Here is a 24,960-nt window from a genome sequence, read left to right as displayed (position 1 = left end):
TATGCTTAAATTCTAAATACTGCTCTATGGTTTAAGCCTTTACTACCAAATATAAAGATCCAATGGATATCTTATCATGTAATCAAGCCTGGTATTGGCCGAAATTCTCCATTCTGATCTTGACCTTGATTGGTCAGATAAAATTCCTAGCACCAGTTATCTCTTAATCAGTATGAAAATAAATCTTCTATTAATGATTTGTTTCCGCACAGACAACAATCATAAAGGAGATCTATGATGGAAATAATCTAACTAGTTGGATTGGTTAAAGATATATTTCTACTTCAGGGTCCATAGGGTATCCACAGGATACCTTGGGGTATAGGTGTGACGTCAGTCGCAGGGCACCAAAGAGTTAAGCTTTCAGCCTCCCAGGATGCACTAGGTCCCCCTCCTATACCCCGCCCCCGGGCCAAGGCACCTCAGTTTAGTTTGGTGCCCGGCCGGAGTCGGGTGCACCTGTTGGAGTGGGGGCTAGAAGAGCCCCTGAAGCTTTTTCTTCATGCAGCTGTGGCTGCACATCTGGATGAACAGCATGGACAGTCAGTCCTGACGTCCATGCTGTCTTCCCTACACCCCGCCGGTACCAGAACGCCGGTACTGATCCGGGGATGCTGGTGGGCGTCTGGGGTCACAGCTAGCGGTGACCCCAGATGTTCCGGACCATGGCCGGATTCAAGGGGGACAGAGGTAAGCAGCGGGGTCCCGCGGTGGGTCCCCGCTGATCACATGGTCCTAAGTCCCCAGGCAGGGGGCTCCCTGGGGACTGGCTGCAGCGTGGAGCCAGGCGACCAACCTGCGCTTCCACTACCCCCTGGGACAGCGGACCGCAGCAGAGCGGTAGCGCTGCGGCGTCCCAGGGGTTAAATGCATGCCAGGGGAGCGCGCCTTCCCTGTCTCACAGCCGGCGCCTCCCCCGCTGCACACAGCCCTCTCTGCACTGTGCTGACTGGTCCTGTGTCAGCGCTCCTCCCCCAGGCCAGCTTCTCTCTGCTCCTCGGCGGCCATCTTCTCTGCAACGCATGGTGAACGCTGCTGGAAGTCTGGAAGGAAGCATCGTGGTCTGGGTCCCCCCGCATACCTCTCCTCCGCTGTGGCTCAGGTCTGTGTATGCAGCGCTGTGTCCTACCAGGCCCTGTGTCTGTGTAGTTGAGTGATCAGCGCTGTTAGTGCAGGAATTGTTATTTCTCTGCATTGTATGTGACTGTGCTAGCGCTGCCTGTAACTTTTCTTCTCTAAACTGTCAGCTTTATTACTGTCCCTGTTCTTTCTGCTAAAGCCCTTGCGGTGCGGTGCTGCAGGGTGGTCTCTCGCCTATTTAATACTTAATTGGTGAGAGAGGTCACATACGTGGTGCCATCATGTCTGAAAGTGATTTTCCCCTCCGGCTACAGTGTACCACGTGCAAAGTACCATTAGCGGAGGGGGAGGGTAGCGCGGAGGGCCTTTGCCGGCAGTGTTTGTCCATGGCGCGGCCTATTACGGTTACAGCACCGGTACAGGAGCCGCCCTGGGCTTGTTTCGCTCAGGCGTTAACAGCTTTAGTGGGCCAGTTAGCTCCGCAGCCCGCGTTTACTCCGATGGGTTTGTCCCAGCAGTCTGTGGTGTCGTCACCCATGCAGGGGTTCCCACGACAATTGGTGGTACCCCACAGTCTCCCTATTTCCCCGCTCCCGGGTTCTCAGGAGCCAGCGTGGGTTAACTCCCTGACTAGTTCTGTACAGCACTTGTCGGATGTGTTGCAAGGGGAGTCTGTGATGCGGCCTCATAAAAGGCCGGTGGCGTCTCTGTCCGCTCCTTAGGAGGATGACGAAGGGACGTCTGATGATGGGGAGATTCTGGATCCTTACGATCAGGAACCTTTCCATACTAAGGACGCTGATGCTAAGTCCAAAGTATATATTCCTGGACTTATTCGGGCGGTCCGCACAGCCTTGGTGATTGAGGACGAAGTTCCCCCAGCGGCTAAATCTAAGTATGCCTTTTTCAAAGATGTGAAGGGCGATGCCACAGTCTTTCCTCTTTCGGGTCAGTTGGTGGACCATTTAGAGGAGGCGTGGAAACAACCTGGCAAAAGATACCAGCCGCAGAGACGCCTGGCGGTGGCTTATCCGTTCGCGGATAATTATTTTGCTAAGTGTGAATCCCCTCCACAGGTGGATTCTCACGTGACCCGTCTTGTCCGTAGTGCCACATTGCCGATGCCATCCATGTCCTCCTTAAGGATGCTACGGACCGCAAGGTAGAAATCTGCCTGAAGTCCGCTTATTCCCTTGCAGGAGGGGCAGCACGGCCGGCTATGGCCATTTGCTGGGTTGCCAGAGCGATGGAGCGCTGGGCGGATTCATTAGAGGCTTCTTTTGAATCCGACTGTCCGGCCGAACAGGCGGAGTTGATTGGCAATCTCCGTGATTCGGCCACCTACATCAACGAGGCGGCTCTAGACATTAGTACTCTGGTGTCTAGAATTTCTTCAGCAGCGGTAGCTGCTCGTCGCACCTTGTGGCTGCGATCCTGGAAGGCGGACGCAGATCCAAGAAAGGTCTGGAATCGTTGCCGTTTACCGGAGAAGTTCTCTTCGGTCCGGATCTGGATAAGATTGTGGCCACGCTGGCGGCAGCCAAATCTGCTTGTCTCCCGTCGGCCGCTGCTCCTTCTGGTTCTGGACCATCGTCCTTTCGGTCATCTAGGGCCCAGGGCAGGCCCAAACCACAGTCGTTTCCTCGACAGGCTGGCCCTAAGAAATCGGTCAAGCCCCGGAAACAGGCATGGAGTACCAGACGTCCGGCCCCCAAGCCAGATGACAAGCCTGCGGCCTGACGGTCCGGGTCTCCCCTTGGGGGATCCCAGGGTGGGAGGCCGCCTGCTGCAGTTCTCCCGGTGTTGGTCGTTCACTACGACAGACACTTGGGTTCTGGAGGTGGTCTCTCACGGGTACGCCCTCTCCTTCCGGCACAGACCCCCGGCTCGATTCTTCACCACGGGTCTACCATCAGACCGGAACAAGGCTACGGAGCTGCGGAAGGTATTGCACACTATGCTCCAGGCTGGAGTTATAGTGCCTGTTCCATTCTCCCAGAGGGGCCAGGGTTTCTATTCAAATCTATTTTTGGTACAGAAACCCAATGGGTCATATCGTCCGATTCTCAACCTCAAAGCACTCAACAAGTCTTTGCGGGTCCCGAAGTTTCGGATGGAGACCCTACGGTCCATCATTCTGGCGCTGGAACCTGGGGACTACATGGTGTCATTGAACTTACAGGACGCTATGGCGGTCATGGCGGCTTCTCTGCGGCTGCAAGGAGTCCGCATGTTGCCGTACTTGGACGACCTGTTATTGGTGGCAGGATCTCCAGAGCTCCTGTTACACCACTTGGACCTGACCATTGCACTGCTGCAATGGCACGGCTGGCTAATCAACTGGCAGAAGTCCACTCTAATCCCGTCTCGGAGGATTCTGCATCTTGGAGCCTTATTGGACTCGGGACAGCAAAGGATCTTCGTGACGGAGGACAAGATCTCTGCTTTACAGTCAAGGGTGCGCAGTTGTCTGCACAGCCGCCGGGTGTCCTTACACTCGGCGATGAGGTTACTGGGCTCCATGGTGTCGGTGTTCGACATGGTGGAATACGCCCAGTTTCACTCCAGACCTCTGCAGCACCTGATCCTGTCCAAGTGGAACGGGCTGCCTCAGTCTCTGAAGTTCCAGACGATTGTGCTCACCCCGGAGGTTCGCCTGTCCCTTGCGTGGTGGTTAAAGACGACCCACCTCAACAAGGGACGTCCGTTCTGGGTTCCAAATTGGGTCCTGTTGACAACGGACGCCAGTCTTCGGGGCTGGGGAGCAGTTTCGGGTCCACACTTGTTCCAGGGCAGGTGGACACCGACAGAAGCGGAGCTTCCAATAAATATCTTGGAACTCCGTGCGGTCTTCAATGCTCTCCTGCAGGCACAGCGGTTTCTCCAGGGTCACCCGGTGCAGGTCCAGTCGGACAATGCTACCACCGTGGCCTACATAAACAGGCAAGGAGGAACTCGCAGTTGGGCGGCTCTCGTAGAGGTCTCTCGGATCCTGGTTTGGGCGGAGCGCAATCTTCCGGCCATATCAGCGGTCTTCATCCCGGGAGTGCTAAATTGGGAGGCGGACTTTCTAAGTCGCCAGGACGTTTATCCAGGGGAATGGTCCCTGCACCCGGACGTTTTTCAACTACTGGTGGACAGGTGGGGTCTTCCAGAAATCGACCTCATGGCGTCCCGGCACAACAACAAGTTGCCGGTGTACGGGTCTCGCACAAGAGACGAAGGGGCGTCTCTGGTGGATGCTCTGTCCGTCCGGTGGACGTTCAGGTTCGCATACCTGTTCCCTCCGGTCTCCCTTCTTCCACGGGTAATCCGGAAATTCAAACAGGAAGGAGGGACGCACCTGTTGATAGCTCCCGCGTGGCCCAGACGGCACTGGTTCTCAGACCTTCAGGGTCTGTCCGTGGACAGTCCTCTGCGGTTGCCGCTACGACCGGACCTTCTGTCTCAGGGTCCTTGTCTTCACCCGGACCTGACTCGGCTGTCTTTGGCGGCGTGGCTGTTGAGACGGCCATGCTGAGGTCCTGGGGGTTTTCCAGCTCTGTGGTGCGTACCATGTTACGAGCTCGGAAACCGTCTTCCGCGAGGATATACCATCGCGTGTGGCATACGTTCTTCCAGTGGTGTCGACCGAGAGGTTATGCACCGCGGGAGTTTCGTCTGTCTCGGATTCTCGCCTTCCTGCAAGCGGGACTAGATCATGGGCTTCGCCTTGCTTCTTTGAAGGTACAGGTTTCGGCCCTATCTGTCTGGTTTCACCGTAGGATTGCTACAATCCCGGATGTGCGCACCTTTATGCAAGGTGTTCTCCGTATTCAGCCGCCCTTTGTTCCACCTGTGGCGCCTTGGGATTTGGCTGTGGTCCTGAGGGCTCTCCAAGGACCGCCGTTTGAACCACTGGGCTCAGTGGATATTAAATGGCTAACAGCTAAGACTGTTTTCCTTCTGGCCGTTGCTTCAGCCAGACGTGTTTCTGAGTTAGGGGCTCTTTCTTGTAGACCCCCTTTCTTGGTTTTTCATGGGAACAGGGCAGTGCTCCGCACTCGGCCCGAGTTTCTTCCCAAAGTTGTTTCCCAGTTTCATGTTAACGAGGAAATAGTTGTTCCGGCCTTTAACTCACCGGGTCTTTCCGTGGGTGAGGCCTCTTTGGATGTTGTGCGGGCCTTAAGGACTTATGTTGACCGCACTTCTTTGTTTAGGAAGTCGGACGCTTTGTTGTCCTCTATGGCTTCTGTAAAAAGGGTTGGCCTGCTTCAAAGCAAACTTTGGCAGCCTGGATCCGTATGGCTATTTCTGAAGCTTATCTTCATGAAGGCCTACCGGTCCCTCCTTCTCTGAAGGCTCATTCCACTAGGTCTGTGGGTCCTTCGTGGGCAGCTCGACGTGGTGCCTCGGCAGTTCAGATCTGCAAGGCTGCTACGTGGTCTTCTGTCCATACCTTCGTGAGGTATTACAGGTTTGACACCTTCGCCTCTCAGGATGCTTCCTTCGGGCGGCGGATTCTCCTTTCTGCACAGGAGCGTCCCCACCCTTAAAGGATACTGCTTTGGGACATCCCCAAGGTATCCTGTGGATACCCTATGGACCCTGAAGTAGAAAATATGAGATATGGTAAGAACTTACCCTTGTTATCTCTATTTCTACAAAGTCCATAGGGTTCCACAGGACTCCCGCCCTGTCGCACCTGTGCTGCAGATGGGCTTTGCTCTGGTCACCGGTTTTCCGTCTCCCTCTGGTGAGAATGTGATTCTTGTATGTGTCCAGATCTTTGTTCTCTCTCTTCCTTCTCCTCCTCCGGCCTATGGCTTGGTAACTAACTGAGGTGCCTTGGCCCGGGGGCGGGGTATAGGAGGGGGACCTAGTGCATCCTGGGAGGCTGAAAGCTTAACTCTTTGGTGCCCTGCGACTGACGTCACACCTATACCCCAAGGTATCCTGTGGAACCCTATGGACTTTGTAGAAATAGAGATAACAAGGGTAAGTTCTTACCATATCTCATATTATTTTTTTATATAAATGTAATTATGGGATGAAAATTGTATTAGTTAGTTAAATACTAACAATTTCTTATCTCATTCATTTAAAGGATACAATATTTTCAACAACTATAGTTGTATTTATTAAGTAGCACATCCGATTTATGAGAAAATATTTTTGCTAATTTGCAATATATGATAGTTAGTTTGAAGCTACTAGTCATAAATCGTATGGCATTAATAAACCACTATTTATTCCTAATCGCATTTTAAATCCGGATGATCAGCAGAATTAAATAATTATAGTTCAGTTTATCCAATAATAGATATTATTTATGGTGGTTATTACAGCCTATGTAGCAGTTTGCTTTCAGGTTATAAATATCGGATCGCAACACTGTAGCTTTTAATGAGTAACTGTCAAAAAATATCGCTGTTACATAATGTCAGCGTTTCACTTATAATTATCTAAATGATTCATACAGCTAACCATAAAGCTAGTTATAATAGAGAGGCATGTCTGATATCGTTATATCCTCCATATAAGTATAAAGTAATATAAATTGTCCCCCTAAATTATGGAGACACAAACTTCATGTAAGAGTAGAATCAGGTTGGTAAATATCCCATATATAATCAGAAAATTATGATTTATTTTTCAGCAGTTAAGATAGCGTTTGCTGATTTTTCCACAATAAACAACTTATGTAATATACATTAATTACATTTAGTTGCACCATTCACCATTCTAGCCATCTGATAAACCAACTGGTGCACAGAGCGTATAGTGTATTATTAGGCAGTATTTTGTATCAATCGCAATTGAGAGTATATTATAGTGGACACGCTGAAACGCCGAAGCGCGCGTTTCACTGCATGAACAGCTTTGTCAAGGCATAACCCGATTGTCTTACCTGGGAAGATATTTAACAGGATGGGGATTTCCAATCACATTCCAGATTAATATCACATGGTATAATCAGCCAATAAGAACTTCTGTTTACTTCTTATACGTCATAGATCACATGGTAAAGCCCTCAGCATAGTTCGGCAGTATATTCAACAATACTCTAACCTCCCGTCACACTGTTGTTTACATCATGTGATGATATCTCATGGTATAATTAACCAATGAGGACTTTTGTTTACGTTTCAGAGGTTTCATCCATCGGCACAATTCTGCAGTGTATTTAGTAATACACAGGTCTCCCGTCACATTGTTATTTACATCACGTGACGGAGTCAAATAAATTCGGTTGATCTCAATTCTAAACATAAACCTTATGGATCATCCTTCGGTGTATTCGGTATACCTTATTAGGTATATCTCGATCATGCATCTCTGCCAATTATCTTGGAAAAATTTTTTATTAAGTAGATGCAGAAATAGGTAAGTATTTATTAGTCCATATAGGAAATTATATATATATATATATATATATATATATATATATGGATCATCTTCCAATGTATCATATTGATATATGGTTTTTCATTTATCTCAATCATATATCCATATAAACCATCCAACAAATGTTCCATCAAATAAAAAGAGATGGGATAAATATTTATTGATCCATAAGAAAATATTTAGATTCCATCACAATGATTTTATAATCAGAACCCATGGATCTATTGTGAATAAAAAAAACGTAAAATAATTAATGTTTTTCACTTATTGGTGTTGTTTCCTTATCACTAAAACCTTTTATTTCACTGCTTTAGTCCCGAATATGGGATATTTTTAAATTGAATACAATAAATGTTATATTTTAATATACTTACTCTTGTGCGCCCATGAGACAACAACCCTTGGTCTTCTCTGTCTTTCTTCATTCTAATATATTATGGTTGGAATAGGGCAGCACCCCCATATCTAAGAATTTATTGATATATATAATTGTGGGGCCATTCATATAATATCGATTAATCCATGCAGAGTGCAGACATAACGCCCTTTTTTTCTTTTTGTATGATTAAACTTATTGCTGTTTATCAGCTTTCCTATATGTCTAGCACCTATATATATGTATTAAACTGAAATTGTGGAATTATATCATATTGCTTAAAAATTGTATTTGAAACCCTTTAATTTGTATACCCGACATCATGTCACATTTCAGCCTTACTAAAGATCTAGAAAATAGACAAGATAAATTAAGAAATGATATGGAATCCCTATTTAATGATAATATGGAACAACAGGAAAGTAGTTCTTCTAAGTGGACGGATGATCTCTTCACACTCAAATTAGCATTGATGAAACCGAGTAAAACCTATTGGAACAAATCAACGTTTGATAGCTATTTGAGAAATAATTTAATCCCCAGAGGTCTGAGACCGAGATTATTTCCTGCATATGAACTAGCCAATGATGAACTTAGAAAAGAGTGGGAAGGTGTTTTAACCCAATGTTCAAGAGATTTAATAAAAATTCTTGTTAAGCATGATGAAATTATCTTGACACAATTGTCACAAGAAATCTCAAAATTGGGAGATAAACTAAAAAATTTTGAATCCCTTGACAAATTTCAACAGCGCTATGACAAATATAAGAAAGAAATAGAGGACTATGAAAATGATATAATGGAAAGGAAACGACGTAAATTCCAAAGGGATAGGACGGACTATTCCCAAAACAGGGTATTCAAATGGAATATCTCTGTACAGAGAAACAAAAATGTACAATCCTCTAATTACTCTACATCGGAGGTTGACTCATCAGATGGAGAAAGTTTCAACAACATAAATCCCAATAGATCCTTTAGGAGGGATTTTTTAGGCCACAATCCAGGGGGGACAAGGGAAGGTCCAGGATCAGATGGAGGAAGACCAGGAGGAGCCAGGGGAGGAAGAAGAAAGAGAGATGTTAGACTGGAAAGAGGAACCAAGGGAAAGGAGACTCAGGAAACATTATTAGTGGAGCCCCCTGTAGAACAAACTTCTGGGGACTCTTTAAGGATTATAAATCTAACAAATAGGAGTTTAACAGATAATCAACAACTAATCCTTAGTAAATGTCTCTCATTTTCCCCTATTCAAGACTTTGACAGATTCGAAGTGGAGAAAGATTTACATCTCTTCACAAGAAAGATACTCCTAAAGAAATTCTTTATGAATCAAACCTTGATAAAGGACAATCAAGGCCTTCCTAATTCTCAAGGAGCAACTTTAGATTCAGAAGACCTCAGGGCCCTTCAGATATTAGAAGATCTGGAATTGGAGGAAGATAGTCAAACCCATGTACCCCAACCATACGATAGGAACAAAATAAAAAAGAAATCTACATTTTTTTCCAGATATCAAAATCTGTCCATCAGTTCAAGTTTATCAAGACTTAGTATCTAAGGATCTGGACCAGCTTCTATTACACAAAAAAATATATCCTGATAATATCAGTAAAGGAGAAAGAAAAGCTTTATGGGAGATTTCTAAATGGCAGGATGTCATTGTGAAACCCTCGGATAAAGGGGGGAATGTGGTATTATGGGCAAGGGAGATGTATCTTGAGGAAATTGAAAAACAACTTAATGACATCAGTTGTTATAAAAAATTGATATTTAACCCTACACAGAAATATCTTAAAGAATATAATAGGTTAATTCAGATGGCATTTAACAATGGCATAATAAATAAACAAGATCTAGAATTCCTAAGAACTGAAAAACCAAAAACCCCTACTTCTGCCCAAAATCCACAAAAATGAAACTAAACCCCCTGGGAGACCCATAGTATCGGGAGTGGGTAGCTTGACAGAAAGAGCAAGTGTTTATATAGATCAACATCTACGACAACATGTTATTGCACTTCCCTCCTATACTCGAGATACTATGGATATATTAACTAAATTACAAAATCTGAGTGTTAATCCAGGCATATGGCTTGTATCATGTGATGTGGAAAATCTCTACACAAGTATCAGTCATGATAAGGGTATAGGAGCAATTAGATATTTCCTTGAAATGGGAACACGAAGCGATCACAATGATTTTTTAATTCAACTCTTGGAATTTGTTCTAACTCGAAATTACTTTACATGTAATGAATCCCACTATCTCCAGGTTAGAGGGACAGCAATGGGGACTGCTTGTGCCCCTACCTATGCTAACCTCTGCCTGGGGTGGTGGGAAAAAGAAATAGTATTCCAAGAATCATTGGAGATGTATACAGATAACATCTTACTATACTTTCGATATATTGATGATATCTTGTTTCTTTGGGAAGGTCAATTGGAGGAAATCAACAAATTTATCACGATACTTAATAGGAATGATCTCCATCTCAAATTAACATATGAGACAAGCCAGAGTTCAATTAATTTCCTTGACCTGACAATTCATATTGACGAAGAGGGTTGTATCTCCACTGATATTTTTAGGAAGCTGACAGCTACCAACAGTATTCTTCATTCGACTAGTTCACATTTTCCAGCTACGATTAAGGCAATACCAAAGGGTGAACTCTTGCGGACAAAGAGAAACTGTTCGGACATGGATACTTTTGATATTAGACAGGAAGAACTGAAAAAGAGATTCATTAATTGTGGATATAGTAAAAAGTCAATTAGGAAAACAATTCAAGAAGTAAAGACCTACTCTAGAGATTCTCTCCTTATACCTAAACTAAAATGTAAAAGGGAGGAACCCGTAAGATTTGTGGGAACTTTCAATGCTCAGTGGAAGAATATTAATAACATCCTCCAGAAGCACTGGCCGATTTTACAAACGGATCATGATCTTAAGACAATTCTACCTGCTAAAGTCCAGACAAGCTGGAGGAGATCCCGCAATATTCGGGACCTGATAGTAAACAGTCATCTATCCGGCACACAGAAGCCTAGATATAACAAACGAGGCTTCTCATGTTGCGGACATTGTAAAGCATGTAAATTTATGGTTCCCAAACAATACTTCTTTGATAAATACAATAAAAAATGGTTCATATCTTCCTATATCACATGTACTATGGTTGGCACAATCTATCTTCTAGAGTGCCCATGCCACAAAATATACATTGGTAAGACATTAAGACCTCTGAAAGTCCGAATTCTTGAACATGTAGGTAATATTCGGAATGCCAATAAAGATCAGGCTAGATTCAAAACTTTAACCTCTGTTGCAAAACATTTTCAAAGATTCCATAATAGCGATCCCACAGGCCTTCAGGCCTATGGTATAAGACACATCAATTTGGGAATTCGAGGTGGAGATCTAGATCGGGATCTTCTAAAATGGGAGATGAAGATGATCTTTCTGATGAACAGCCAATATCCAGGAGGTTTGAATGAGGCTAATAGTTTCAGTCCATATCTCTAACATTTGGTTATATACCAAAATATATATTTAAATTATCAGGAACTTTTTGGTTCATTCATATGACTCTTTAAAATTAAATTAATATATTTAGTCTATGTCTCTAATATTTTTTAGTTCATTTTTCTAAATAATTTCCTTTTTACCTACTAAAGTATTTATTTATACTATTGGGAATTGTTTGGTTAATATTTGTTTTCCTTATGAAATTATATATATATATATATATTAATTCGTGTTTATAAACTATTATACTTAAATGGGATCAATTAGTGATATATTAAAGATTTTTTAGATGATAATACTATATCCTAGTTTATTTATGACCTCTAGAATCCTCTCACTTGAGCACAAGGTGTTTGTTTGTTTGTACACTCACAGTATATTTTTCTCACCTTCATCAATTCCTATTTTATTAATTTTTTATAAATTGATGTCAATATACAAATATTATCACAAAGTACTTATCCCATCTTGTGGGATTTATTAATGAATTAACAAATTATTATTTCTTGTTTCACTTATTTACACAGGTTTTACTGTGTTCTTACATTATATATTTATTCACCTTTTGATTGTTTTGCAGTTTTGTGGTTATTCACTTTTCACAATCGATTTATGATCATATAATTATATATGATATTGAACAACGGTGGTATATCTGTATGTCCTTCTGTATATTATTAGACACCTGCCCCCCCCCCCCCTTTTTTTTATTCACAATAGATCCATGGGTACTGATTATAAAATCATTGTGATGGAATCTAAATATTTTCTTATGGAAATATCCCCTCTCTTTTTATTTGATGGAACATTTGTTGAATGGTTTATATGGATATATGATTGAGATATATGAAAAACCATATATCAGTATGATACATTGGAAGATGATCCATATATATATATATATATATATATTATTTCCTATATGGACTAATAAATACTTACCTTTTTCTACATCTATTTAATAAAAAAATTTTCCAAGATAATTGGCAGAGATGCATGATCGAGATATACCTAATAAGGTATACCGAATACACCGAAGGATGATCCATAAGGTTTATGTTTAGAATTGAGATCAACCGAATTTATTTGACTCCGTCACGTGATGTAAATAACAATGTGACGGGAGACCTGTGTATTACTAAATACACTGCAGAATTGTGCCGATGGATGAAACCTCTGAAACGTAAACAAAAGTCCTCATTGGTTAATTATACCATGTGATATCGTCACATGATGTAAACAACAGTGTGACGGGAGGTTAGAGTATTGTTGAATATACTGCCGAACTATGCTGAGGGCTTTACCATGTGATCTATGACGTATAAGAAGTAAACAGAAGTTCTTATTGTCTGATTATACCATGTGATATTAATCTGGAATGTGATTGGAAATCCCCATCCTGTTAAATATCTTCCCAGGTAAGACAATCGGGTTATGCCTTGACAAAGCTGTTCATGCAGTGAAACGCGCGCGTCGGCGTTTCAGCGTGTCCACTATAATATACTCTCAATTGAGATTGATACAAAATACTGCCTAATAATACACTATACGCTCTGTGCACCAGTTGGTTTATCAGATGGCTAGAATGGTGAATGGTGCAACTAAATGTAATTAATGTATATTACATAAGTTGTTTATTGTGGAAAATCAGCAAACGCTATCTTAACTGCTGAAAAATAAATTATCATTTTCTGATTATATATGGGATATTTACCAACCTGATTCTACTCTTACATGAAGTTTGTGTCTCCAAAATTTAGGGGGACAATTTATATTACTTTATACTTATACGGAGGATATAACGATATCAGACATGCCTCTCTATTATAACTAGCTTTATGGTTAGCTGTATGAATCATTTAGATAATTATAAGTGAAACGCTGACATTATGTAACAGCGATATTTTTTGACAGTTACTCATTAAAAGCTACAGTGTTGCGATCCGATATTTATAACCTGAAAGCAAACTGCTACATATCAGGCTGTAATAACCACCATAAATAATATCTATTATTGGATAAACTGAACTATAATTATTTAATTCTGATGATCATCCTGATTTAAAATGCGATGAGGAATAAATAGTGGTTTATTAATGCCATACGATTTATGACTAGTAGCTTCAAACTAACTATCATATATTGCAAATTAGCAAAAATATTTTCTCATAAATCGGATGTGCTACTTTATAAATACAACTATAGTTGTTGAAAATATTGTATCCTTTAAATGAATGAGATAAGAAATTGTTAGTATTTAACTAACTAACTAATACAATTTTCATCCCATAATTACATTTATATAAAAAAATATATATCTTTAACCAATCCAACTAGTTAGATTATTTCCATCATAGATCTCCTTTATGATTGTTGTCTGTGCGGAAACAAATCATTAATAGAAGATTTATTTTCATACTGATTAAGAGATAACTGGTGCTAGGAATTTTATCTGACCAATCAAGGTCAAGATCAGAATGGAGAATTTCGGCCAATACCAGGCTTGATTACATGATAAGATATCCATTGGATCTTTATATTTGGTAGTAAAGGCTTAAACCATAGAGCAGTATTTAGCATTTAAGCATAGATTAAATAGTGGACTTCGCTTTTTATAAATTTTTCATCATTTATTTAATTAATGTTTTTCACTTATTGGTGTTGTTTCCTTATCACTAAAACCTTATATTTCACTGCTTTAGTCCCGAATATGGGATATTTTTAAATTGAATACAATAAATGTTATATTTTAATATACTTACTCTTGTGCGCCCATGAGACAACAACCCTTGGTTTTCTCTGTCTTTCTACATTTTAATTATGGTGTTTTTTTTTTGTTTGTTTTTTTTAAAGTTTTAACCAATAGTAGAATTTTCCCAATGAATGTGCTTTTCTCTTGTAAAGTGCACCTGGTTGGTGTTACAGCCATCCAATTGAAATCATACAGACACTCCCAGGCACATGTAAATAGTTTGGTGGTTTTGTGGATGAACAGGCAGTCTGCAATCTTCTGTCAAACGTCCATGAAGATGCGCTGACTCACTTCTTGTAGTTCATACGAATTTCTCCTCTCAACACACAACCTCCATATTGTATATGCAATGGTCACTCCTGTGCCACTACTATTCAAGGGTTGACTAGCACCAAGTTAATATTGGTTCGATAAGAATTTATTGTATCATATTTTTTTTCTAGACTAAATAATTTGCACACAATAACTATATCCTTGGCTACTCCCTGACTGGCTGGTTACATATGCTTCATTTATTTGTGTGTTTTTTTTTATTTTTCTCTGATTTGCTCCAGCTATACAACATCGCCGCCCCAGCACGAAGTTTCCGTGATTTTAAAGTGCAGTTTGTCCCTTTCCATAAAGACCTTGGCTATAGGCACAAGTACATATATAGGAGTCCAGAACTGCGGCAGATACTGAGGTAAGCAGGTCACTGTGAGTGGTGCTGGGGTTTTACAGCATCTTACATTCTTTTCCTACTTTGCTTCCCAGTCACATTATATTTTGTGTAGATTTGTACATCATTTCCATTCATATAGTTTTAGCATCCAGTTTCTGAGCAGCATAACTCCTCCAATCAGGGGTTTTATTGCAGCAAAGTCCCTCAGTGTGTTAATGCCAGCACACAATGTTCTCAATGTTCTACCAGACCCAGCTGTGATATCGCTCATTTCTACATAAACGTGGGAAACTGTTTCCTTCGTTCTTTGTTCCGTCACACTTAGCCAAGCCCAGTGCATGATAGAATTGTGTACCGAAAGTATCCCTTCACTCTTATTTCACCTTTTGTATAGTCAGATGTCTTCACATATAATCCCCTTGTATACGCTGGCACTTAGAGAGGTCAGGTGGATTGCGTGTGGGCTACTGCAAGTCGCTATAAAGAGATGTCGGTGCTCCCAGAATAAGCGATTATTAGGAGCATCATTAATGAGTATTAGGTGCACTGACTAGTACAGTAGGAGGGAAGCTCAGGAGAGCTCTGAGCACTGCCAGCTCTGTATGGTACACTGTTGTCTGTATTATGAGGGGATGAAGAGACGTACAATTCTCCTGACAAGACCACTTTACGTCTCTCCCCAGTACAATAAACAGGCTGTATTTGAACACTTTCCATGACTATGCATTTAGATTATTATATTGTATTTGGATAATTACCCCACCTATGTTATCAAAGGGAAATGTATAAAATGCATCTGTTGCCAACATGATAAATAAAAAATATTAACAGCGCTGTGAACACAAAAGATCAATCAGTTATGCCATCAAAATTAATAATCCAACTTAATAATTGCATAAAATCAGCTGTATAAAAAACGAGAATAAACAAAGATACACTGATTGGATATATCAAAATATGTGGAATGTTCTCTGTCCCACAATTAATGATAGGACAGTTCAACAAATAGGTTAGTCTGTATCCAATATTGTGTGGCTGAAACAAGTAGAAACAAAGTTGCTATTCTGCATGTAAGTTAGCTGTTATGAACACCACAATTTGAGTAGCCTTCTATTCGTTGTGATACAGTCTGCAAATGTGAATACGACAAAAGAACCAGGGGACACTTGTATTATAAGTCCTCATCCAGCTGAGATAAACAAACATGTGATGCCTGAGTAGATGGTAGGTGAGATGATGCTTAAATAAGTGGTGAGTAATATATAGTATTAAAAAGTTTTCCGTTTTATATAGCAAGTACTATGCCCCACATTCTCACGCTGGCCGCTCCCCATACACCATCGAATCACAGCATTATGGCGCAGGGTGGCGGGGCTCCAGTCGCAGGCCCGTGGCCAGTATCACAGTGGAAAATCGGTCTGTCAGGAGGATTTTTGGATACTCAGGAATCCCCCTTGTGTGCGCCAGTGCGGGTGTCAGTATGTTATTATTTTTGAATCTCAAGTGTACGTGTGCCAGTGTTTTTGGACCTCAAGCACCAGTATGCCTTTGCTCGCAATCCACAAGTACATCTCCATTCACACACATTTCCTTTATTGTTCCGTAAAATATACTGGCACCAGTTATCGTATCCATAGAAAACATTATTTATCTGAATATCTACCATATTGATGAGCTCCAGCTACTATATTGATTGGTTTTTCTTAGGTGCAGCCAAAAGCACATAGTATTTTCAAATATAGTGCTTGATCATGCCATATATTGCACTCTCAGACATATGTTAACTTGCCACATTTTAACATAAATAATGTATACTGTACAAATATCTCTAATTTGGTTGAGTAAAAGGCTGGGTGGGCTCTTTTATAAACTTGAAGATTTTTTTTTTTATTTTACCTGGTCCTGGATTGTGAATTATACTCCCTTACAGTCTAAGTCCAGAAGCTAATACTCAGTCACCATTTCTTTTTCCCTCTTGTAGAGACTTCTTTGGCAGCACAGAGCAGCAATAGAACCACTACAGGCTGACAATCCGAATGTTCCTGCACGATTTTGGGGCCCAGCAATATGATCCCTATGTTTCCCTGAAGAAGCAGGCTGTTGAGAGTTACTGTGTCAGTGCTTGCCCACACTTTCACACAGGATTTAATCCATTCCAGTTTCACTGGGTAAAATGCTCAGACAAGCGTGACTTTTGTTTTATTTATCTTTGTAAGTTTCGCCTGCAATCGTCATACTGTGATGGGACTTATACTGTATGTCGTGAGCAGCTAACACAGAAGTATCCAAAAGGGCAAACTGGCAGAAAGTGGGTGCTCTGTTGCTTTAAACCCCGGAGGTCCCACTGCGGCAGGACTTGGCTGTACTGAAGTTACTGCTGTCTTTCTTGATGATAATTAGGAGAGCTGCTGTTTTCCACTAGAGAAGTTGGGTTCAGCAGGGACGATCAACGCAATAAGTTTAGAGGTTCTGCATGTTACTGTGATTTATAATGCCCAGTCTCTTTTCTATTTGCTATCAGTAAGTACGTCCTCTGACCAGAGAGCGTGTTGGGAATAGAGCAGATGTTTTGTAAACCGCCCGCTGCTTGCACAGTATGCACTAAACAGGCTAAGAATAATAAACTGCACATTACGTCTTAAAGCCTTGTACGTGTGGGTGTTAATGTCAGACATTCAATGCATGTTTTTAAAGCCTGCTGCTTTAAGGGTGACAGTCCAGAAAGAATAATGGACACGGGCACACGAGTGGTCCTTGCTTTGCATTTGTCGCTTTCAACAGTACCAGTAGCACTTGCTTCTTGGTGCACTATCCTGCAGGGAGGCGCTGAGAACATGCTCTGAGTGCTCTGTAATGAGGACAACAGATTTCTACTTATAGTTTTATTTTCCCCAATTATTATTATAATGCCTGTATGTATAAGGCCTCAAATGACACACTCCTAGTCATGGAACGATCAATGGTTCACTGTTATTCTGGGTGTGGTTATACTTGGATTCCCAGTTTTACTTTAAGGGTATTATAAGGGTTTAAGTAGAAAAATCCCCTCATATCAGCCTTGAAGTAGAATTTTGTTAAAAAGAGGTGTCTTATTAATACAGAGATCTGATTGGTACAGAACAGTCATACACTACAGTAAGTGTGTGTAAGGGTAGAATGTGGGCATACACTGTGTCTCTCCCATAGTCTACGCTGTATGACTTGTTATAACAGGTTCCAGGCACAGGACTATATACATCTCCCACAATTCTTAGTTAGGCAGGTGCCATAGATCAGTTAGCATTGTTGTAGATAGACCAAAGTTGCAGTGCTTGCTGAAAGTTATCAATTCCTGTGCTCCAATATGCATGTATTAGGGATACTTATTGCATCAAAGATGTTTATCACAATCAGAACATTTATAAATCTTACATGTTTAAAGATAATTGTATTATTTGGTCCTGTTTACCAAGCGGTACTAGAAATTGAATAATGTAGTATGGCTATACATGGAAAATGGAATGGGTATGTAATGCCTCCTGTCAGAATACCGACAGCGGCATCCCCATGGTTGGTATCCCGACTTGTCTCGTTCGGGCTGGCGTCCTTCGGCGTTTTGGCGTCGGGATTAAGATGGCTGTAGAAATACAAACACCTATCTTAAGTACCTTGTCTGGATTCCCCTATCGGTATTGAGGCCAGCGGCATTGCGGCCGCCGGTCACATAACTACATCCGATGGGAAATGTACCGTCTGCATTATTTTTGGAATATGAATTTGGTTCCTCTGTGACAGGATCGGTAAAACCGAGGTGCAGTTGAAAAGATTTAAACATGAATAAAAACCAGTCATACCAGAGTCAGTACTGTAGCAATTGGTGTATGAGGAACCGGTATATGGGAACTGTATGGTTGTCAGAGATACTACTACTAGAACAGGGGTTCTAAAAGCAGCAAACATATGGAAAGCTGAGATTTTTTTTATATTTTTTTTTACATAAGGAATTGGGGCAGGATATAAGAAGAGTATTGGCATTTACCAATTTCCATTTATTTGTTTTTCTTTTTACACTGTTATTGGTCTATACAGTGTAAGTGACTCTAATGGTAGCCACAGTCACATGGCACATGATATAGTGCGCAGAGGGGCTTTCGAATGCTCCTCTGAGCTCTGTCTGCACTGTGACAATTCCCCCCCTTCCACTACCAACATTCTGAACTCGAGATAATGATTATTGGAAGAATAGCTACGATGCTTACTTAAGTTACTTTTGCTATTTTAAGGAAAATACAGAATTCTGTGTTTGATCACTGCTTCAAAATATTTTGTAGCAAGAACGTATTTCTGACCACGTCTTAAGTATATTATTTTGAAATCCATTTGATTAAAAAATGCAGCCACCAATAGAGCAGTTAAAAAGGGATTTATTATTCATTACACAGATTCATTTTGTATGTACTTAGGTTAGATAAAAGTTAAGAACCCCTGTGATGTAACCTTCCCACACTTGTGAAATAGACGGAATCTGGCTCTCTCAGCTCACAACTAGGCTTCTGCTGCATACATATGCACAATAAGCTCACACCTGGGCTTCTGCTGCGTACATATGCACAATAAGCTCACACCTGGGCTTCTGCTGCGTACATATGCACAATAAGCTCACACCTGGGCTTCTGCTGCGTACATATGCACAATAAGCTCACACCTAGGCTTCTGTTGCGTACATATGCACAATAAGCTCACACCTAGGCTTCTGTTGCGTACATATGCACAATAAGCTCACACCTAGGCTTCTGCTGCGTACATATGCACAATAAGCTCACAACTAGGCTTCTGCTGCGTACATATGCACAATAAGCTCACACCTAGGCTTCTGCTGCGTACATATGCACAATAAGCTCACACCTAGGCTTCTGTTGCGTACATATGCACAATAAGCTCACACCTAGGCTTCTGCTGCGTACATATGCACAATAAGCTCACAACTAGGCTTCTGCTGCGTACATATGCACAATAAGCTCACACCTAGGCTTCTGCTGCGTACATATGCACAATAAGCTCACACCTAGGCTTCTGCTGCGTACATATGCACAATAAGCTCACAACTAGGCTTCTGCTGCGTACATATGCACAATAAGCTCACACCTAGGCTTCTGCTGCGTACATATGCACAATAAGCTCACACCTAGGCTTCTGCTGTGTACATATGCATAATAAGCTCACACCTAGGCTTCTGCTGCGTACATATGCACAATAAGCTCACAACTAGGCTTCTGCTGCGTACATATGCACAATAAGCTCACAACTAGGCTTCTGCTGCGTACATATGCACAACAAGCTCACACCTAGGCTTCTGCTACGTACATATGCACAATAAGCGCACACCTAGGCTTCTGCTGCGTACATATGCACAATAAGCTCACACATAGGCTTCTGCTGTGTACATATGCACAATAAGCTCACACCTAGGCTTCTGCTACGTACATATGCACAATAAGCTCACACCTAGGCTTCTGCTACGTACATATGCACAATAAGCTCACACCTAGGCTTCTGCTACGTACATATGCACAATAAGCTCACAGCTAGGCTTCTGCTACGTACATATCCACAATAAGCTCACACCTAGGCTTCTGCTACGTACATATGCACAATAAGCTCACACCTAGGCTTCTGCTACGTACATATGCACAATAAGCTCACACCTAGGCTTCTGCTACGTACATATGCACAATAAGCTCACACCTAGGCTTCTGCTGTGTACATATGCACAATAAGCTCACACCTAGGCTTCTGCTGTGTACATATGCACAATAAGCTCACACCTAGGCTTCTGCTGCGTACATATGCACAATAAGCTCACAACTAGGCTCCTGCTGTGTACATATGCACAATAAGCTCACACCTAGGCTTCTGCTACATACATATGCACAATAAGCTCACACCTAGGCTTCTGCTACGTACATATGCACAATGTGTATTGTGTACAGCTCCTTCACAAAGCCGCACGAAAATAACTGGCACCATCTTTATTTTTATTTCCATCATCTAGTGAAATGACCTCAAACATTCTTCTGTTCCCCTATATTTACAATTTGTAGCCATCGCATGGTGCAACTTGATGACTTTGTGTATTTTATATTCATGGCATTCATTTGTAGGATTTGCATTGTTTTATAAACATGTCTTTTGGGATTCATGATGCATCACTGCATTAGTTAGAGGAAAATGCCCATGAAATGAGAACAGTGCCATGCTCACTAAATGTATCATAGAATACTATATACCATATCATACCTACCGCCCGTGACGTACTGGATATGAGTGTTCGACAATCAAAATGTACCTACTCAGAACTGGGACAGTGTTCGGTGAAAGTCATAATGCCAACATGTTCATAATGCGACTTACAATCTTTTAACAGCGTTGACTTTAGAACTTCCAGCATTTTGATAAAGCATCACGTTTGACGTTGTAAAGCTGACACTGTTAAAATGCTGTAAATCACATTATTAATTGGTCAGCATTATGGCTTTTACCTAACACTGTCCCCGTTCTGAGTGTCTGCATTTTGATTGTTGAACACTGAACTTCATGACCCTGTGACACAGCCCTCCATGGTACATATCCCTGTAACACAGCCCTCCATAGTACATATCCCTGTGACACAGCCCTCCATAGTACATATCCCTGTGACACAGCCCTCCATAGTACATATCCCTGTGACACAGCCCTCCATAGTACATATCCCTGTGACACAGCCCTCCATGGTACATATCCCTGTAACACAGCCCTCCATAGTACATATCCCTGTGACACAGCCCTCCATGGTACATATCCCTGTAACACAGCCCTCCATAGTACATATCCCTGTGACACAGCCCTCCATAGTACATATCCCTGTGACACAGCCCTCCATAGTACATATCCCTGTGACACAGCCCTCCATAGTACATATCCCTGTGACACAGCCCTCCATGGTACATATCCCTGTGACACAGCCCTCCATGATACATATCCCTGTGACACAGCCCTCCATGGTACATATCCCTGTGACACAGCCCTCCATGGTACATATCCCTGTGACACAGCCCTCCATGGTACATATCCCTGTGACACAGCCCTCCATGGTACATATCCCTGTGACACAGCCCTCCATAGTACATATCCCTGTGACACAGCCCTCCATGGTACATATCCCTGTGACACAGCCCTCCATGGTACATATCCCTGTGACACAGCCCTCCATGGTACATATCCCTGTGACACAGCCCTCCATGGTACATATCCCTGTGACACAGCCCTCCATGGTACATATCCCTGTGACACAGCCCTCCATGATACATATCCCTGTGACACAGCCCTCCATGGTACATATCCCTGTGACACAGCCCTCCATGATACATATCCCTGTGACACAGCCCTCCATGATACATATCCCTGTCACACAGCCCTCCATGGTACATATCCCTGTGACACAGCCCTCCATGGTACATATCCCTGTGACACAGCCCTCCATAGTACATATCCCTGTGACACAGCCCTCCATGATACATATCCCTGTCACACAGCCCTCCATAGTACATATCCCTGTGACACAGCCCTCCATGGTACATATCCCTGTCACACAGCCCTCATCGTACATATCCCTGTGACACAGCCCTCCATGGTACATATCCCTGTGACACAGCCCTCCATGATACATATCCCTGTGACACAGCCCTCCATGATACATATCCCTGTAACACAGCCCTCCATGGTACATATCCCTGTAACACAGCCCTCCATGGTACATATCCCTGTGACACAGCCCTCCATGGTACATATCCCTGTGACACAGCCCTCCATAGTACATATCCCTGTGACACAGCCCTCCATAGTACATATCCCTGTGACACAGCCCTCCATAGTACATATCCCTGTCACACAGCCCTCATCGTACATATCCCTGTGACACAGCCCTCCATAGTACATATCCCTGTGACACAGCCCTCCATGGTACATATCCCTGTCACACAGCCCTCATCGTACATATCCCTGTGACACAGCCGTCCATGATACATATCCCTGTCACACAGCCCTCATCGTACATATCCCTGTGACACAGCCTTCATGGTACACATTGCATTACTCTACGTATTGCCTGTCTGCAGCTATCTGCTAGCTTTTTGTTTTACAGTATTTGTATTCAATTAGGGTTTTTTTATGCCAGACTATAGTTTTATCTCTAGCAGGTGTATATTCTGCCATCCGATACACCAATTCCATACAATATTTCCAGAGTTGTGCATGTAACAAAGCATTATTAGTTTTCGTATGTTAATTGCATGGGTTGCTATATACTGTGTAAGTTCTATTAAACCTTTCTATTGGTAGTGCTTCTCCCCATTGATCAGAGGCCATTACAGTAGACTGGAATGTACTTTGGATATGTATACAGCATCATTAGGAGGCAGTAACTTCCCAAGAACCTTCCTGGTGCCGTATGCATAGAACACACCTCTGGTATAACACAAGCCGCCTGTATGTATCCACCCCAGGACTGCAGTCTTTTTTATTTCCCTATAATTACTATTCAAATGAAGTAATTGTCACAAGCTCAGTAGTTCAGGGAGAGACAGGAGGTATAACCATGTATGGAGATGTCAGTATGTCACAATCCCTAATTGCACCAGCATCTGTCTCAGGAAAGTTTCTACTATTGTCAGCACTTCTAGTTTTACAGTCTAGAGATGCCAGGTAGACAGATAAGACGGCTGAATTTAAATATATCCATTAGTAATTCCAATGTGTATGCCACCTACACTGTCTACAGCAGAGCGCACACATTAGTATTTTGGACTTTTTGCTGGGTTGCTAACTATAGTGGCTGCCGCTTTTTTGCCGCTCCCCCTCATCCACAGACAAAGTTTTCTTTCTGCTTCACTACAACTACACCAGTGAAGTCCAGTTACTCATTGCAATCATGCTCTTACTAGAATGTTTACTGTAAAAGCATGTGAATGGTGCAGGACCATAACTATCTATGCGTGACTGCTGCCAACGCGCAGAGGCTCTGTGGGCGGCACAGTCACCCCCCTGCCCACACACCTCCTGGCCCTTGCTTCTGGATAGCAGGGTGTCTGGAAAGGGAAACCCTGCAGCCAGGATTGCTGGTGCAGATCCCACGGGCAGACAGGCACACTGTGCATTGTATATGCAGCCAATCCTCAGGATGCCGGTCAGCACTGCAATTACTGGAGCTGCCGGTCACGCCCCCATCTGCATGGCGTAATTACATCATACGCGCAACGTCATGTCGCCAGTCAGTGAGCGGGGCTGGCAGAGAGCGCAAACGTACCCTGTTACGGCTCTGAAATGATGGGTATGTGTATAGAACTTATTAGCTCCAATGACCCCTTTTCCGCTTGCAGTCATGAACATGGACGCTGCCAGCATTATTTGCTGACCCCAAGCCCCAGGGTCAGCTTGAGGGCCAGTTGAGCAGAGCGGCGGCACAGGGCAGAATCCACCTGCCCGCCTCCGGAGGTGTCTCTGGGTGCACAAGAACTCCGCCCTCCATCCACCAGCTGGCGTTCATGGTATGACCTCAGGAGGAGGAAGAGAGGGAAGCAAGGGGCGGTGGGAAGGGCAGCGGCGGCAGTGTAGAACAGGGCGCAAGTGGACCTGGGGCTGGCCCTGCCAAGCCCCATGACTTCATGGGCACATTACACCCCACATGTGAAATGAGAGTAGCATACTATTTAGTACATTTTATATTATAGTGGGATTTTATTTTAAAATTGAAATGAACTTTGGTGACATTTCATTGACTATTACTAACATTACAGTGCCAGGGTTGGCTGGAGCTAAGCGTCATATCCCCATCACATCAATACCTTGGCCATAGTTACCAACTTGGTCTAGTTCAACTGCACCCTTGCCATGTTATGGGCAGATAAAAGGGGCAGACCACATTCTGCCTATGACTTTACTAGGATTACTGGTTCCAAGCGAATTATTTTGAATATTAAATACAAACCATGGATACATTTTAAATGCTTGTTAGTGTTGTTTACTCTGGTGACGTAAAACCAATCAGATTTATATATCAAACATTGTGTTGCTATTACGTCTTTCTTTCTCCAGTGTTGGGAGCCATTGCTGTTATGCCTGGCTGTTCTTTATGTTTGACCAACCAAAGTCACATTCCCG

The 24,960-nt window shown here is 42.7% G+C and overlaps 1 protein-coding gene across 3 annotated transcripts in view; it reads left to right on the top strand.

Moving 5' to 3' along the window:
- ABHD12 (abhydrolase domain containing 12, lysophospholipase) overlaps positions 1-19,390 on the top strand; it is a 136,437-nt gene extending 117,047 nt beyond the window's left edge. For all 3 annotated transcript variants that reach the window (XM_088477363.1, XM_088477362.1, XM_088477364.1), the window contains exons 12-13: positions 14,681-14,808; positions 16,769-19,390. In XM_088477363.1, the coding sequence (XP_088333489.1) occupies positions 14,681-14,808; positions 16,769-16,799 (159 nt within the window). In that variant the 3' untranslated portion in view covers positions 16,800-19,390. The remainder of the gene's footprint in view (positions 1-14,680; positions 14,809-16,768) is intronic.
- Positions 19,391-24,960: the final 5,570 nt, after the last annotated feature.

Source organism: Taudactylus pleione, unplaced genomic scaffold (genome assembly GCF_031769625.1).
Source record: "Taudactylus pleione unplaced genomic scaffold, aTauple2 ptg000201l, whole genome shotgun sequence".
NCBI classification, from domain to species: domain Eukaryota; kingdom Metazoa; phylum Chordata; class Amphibia; order Anura; family Myobatrachidae; genus Taudactylus; species Taudactylus pleione.
This window is presented reverse-complemented; position numbering and strand designations above follow the sequence as displayed.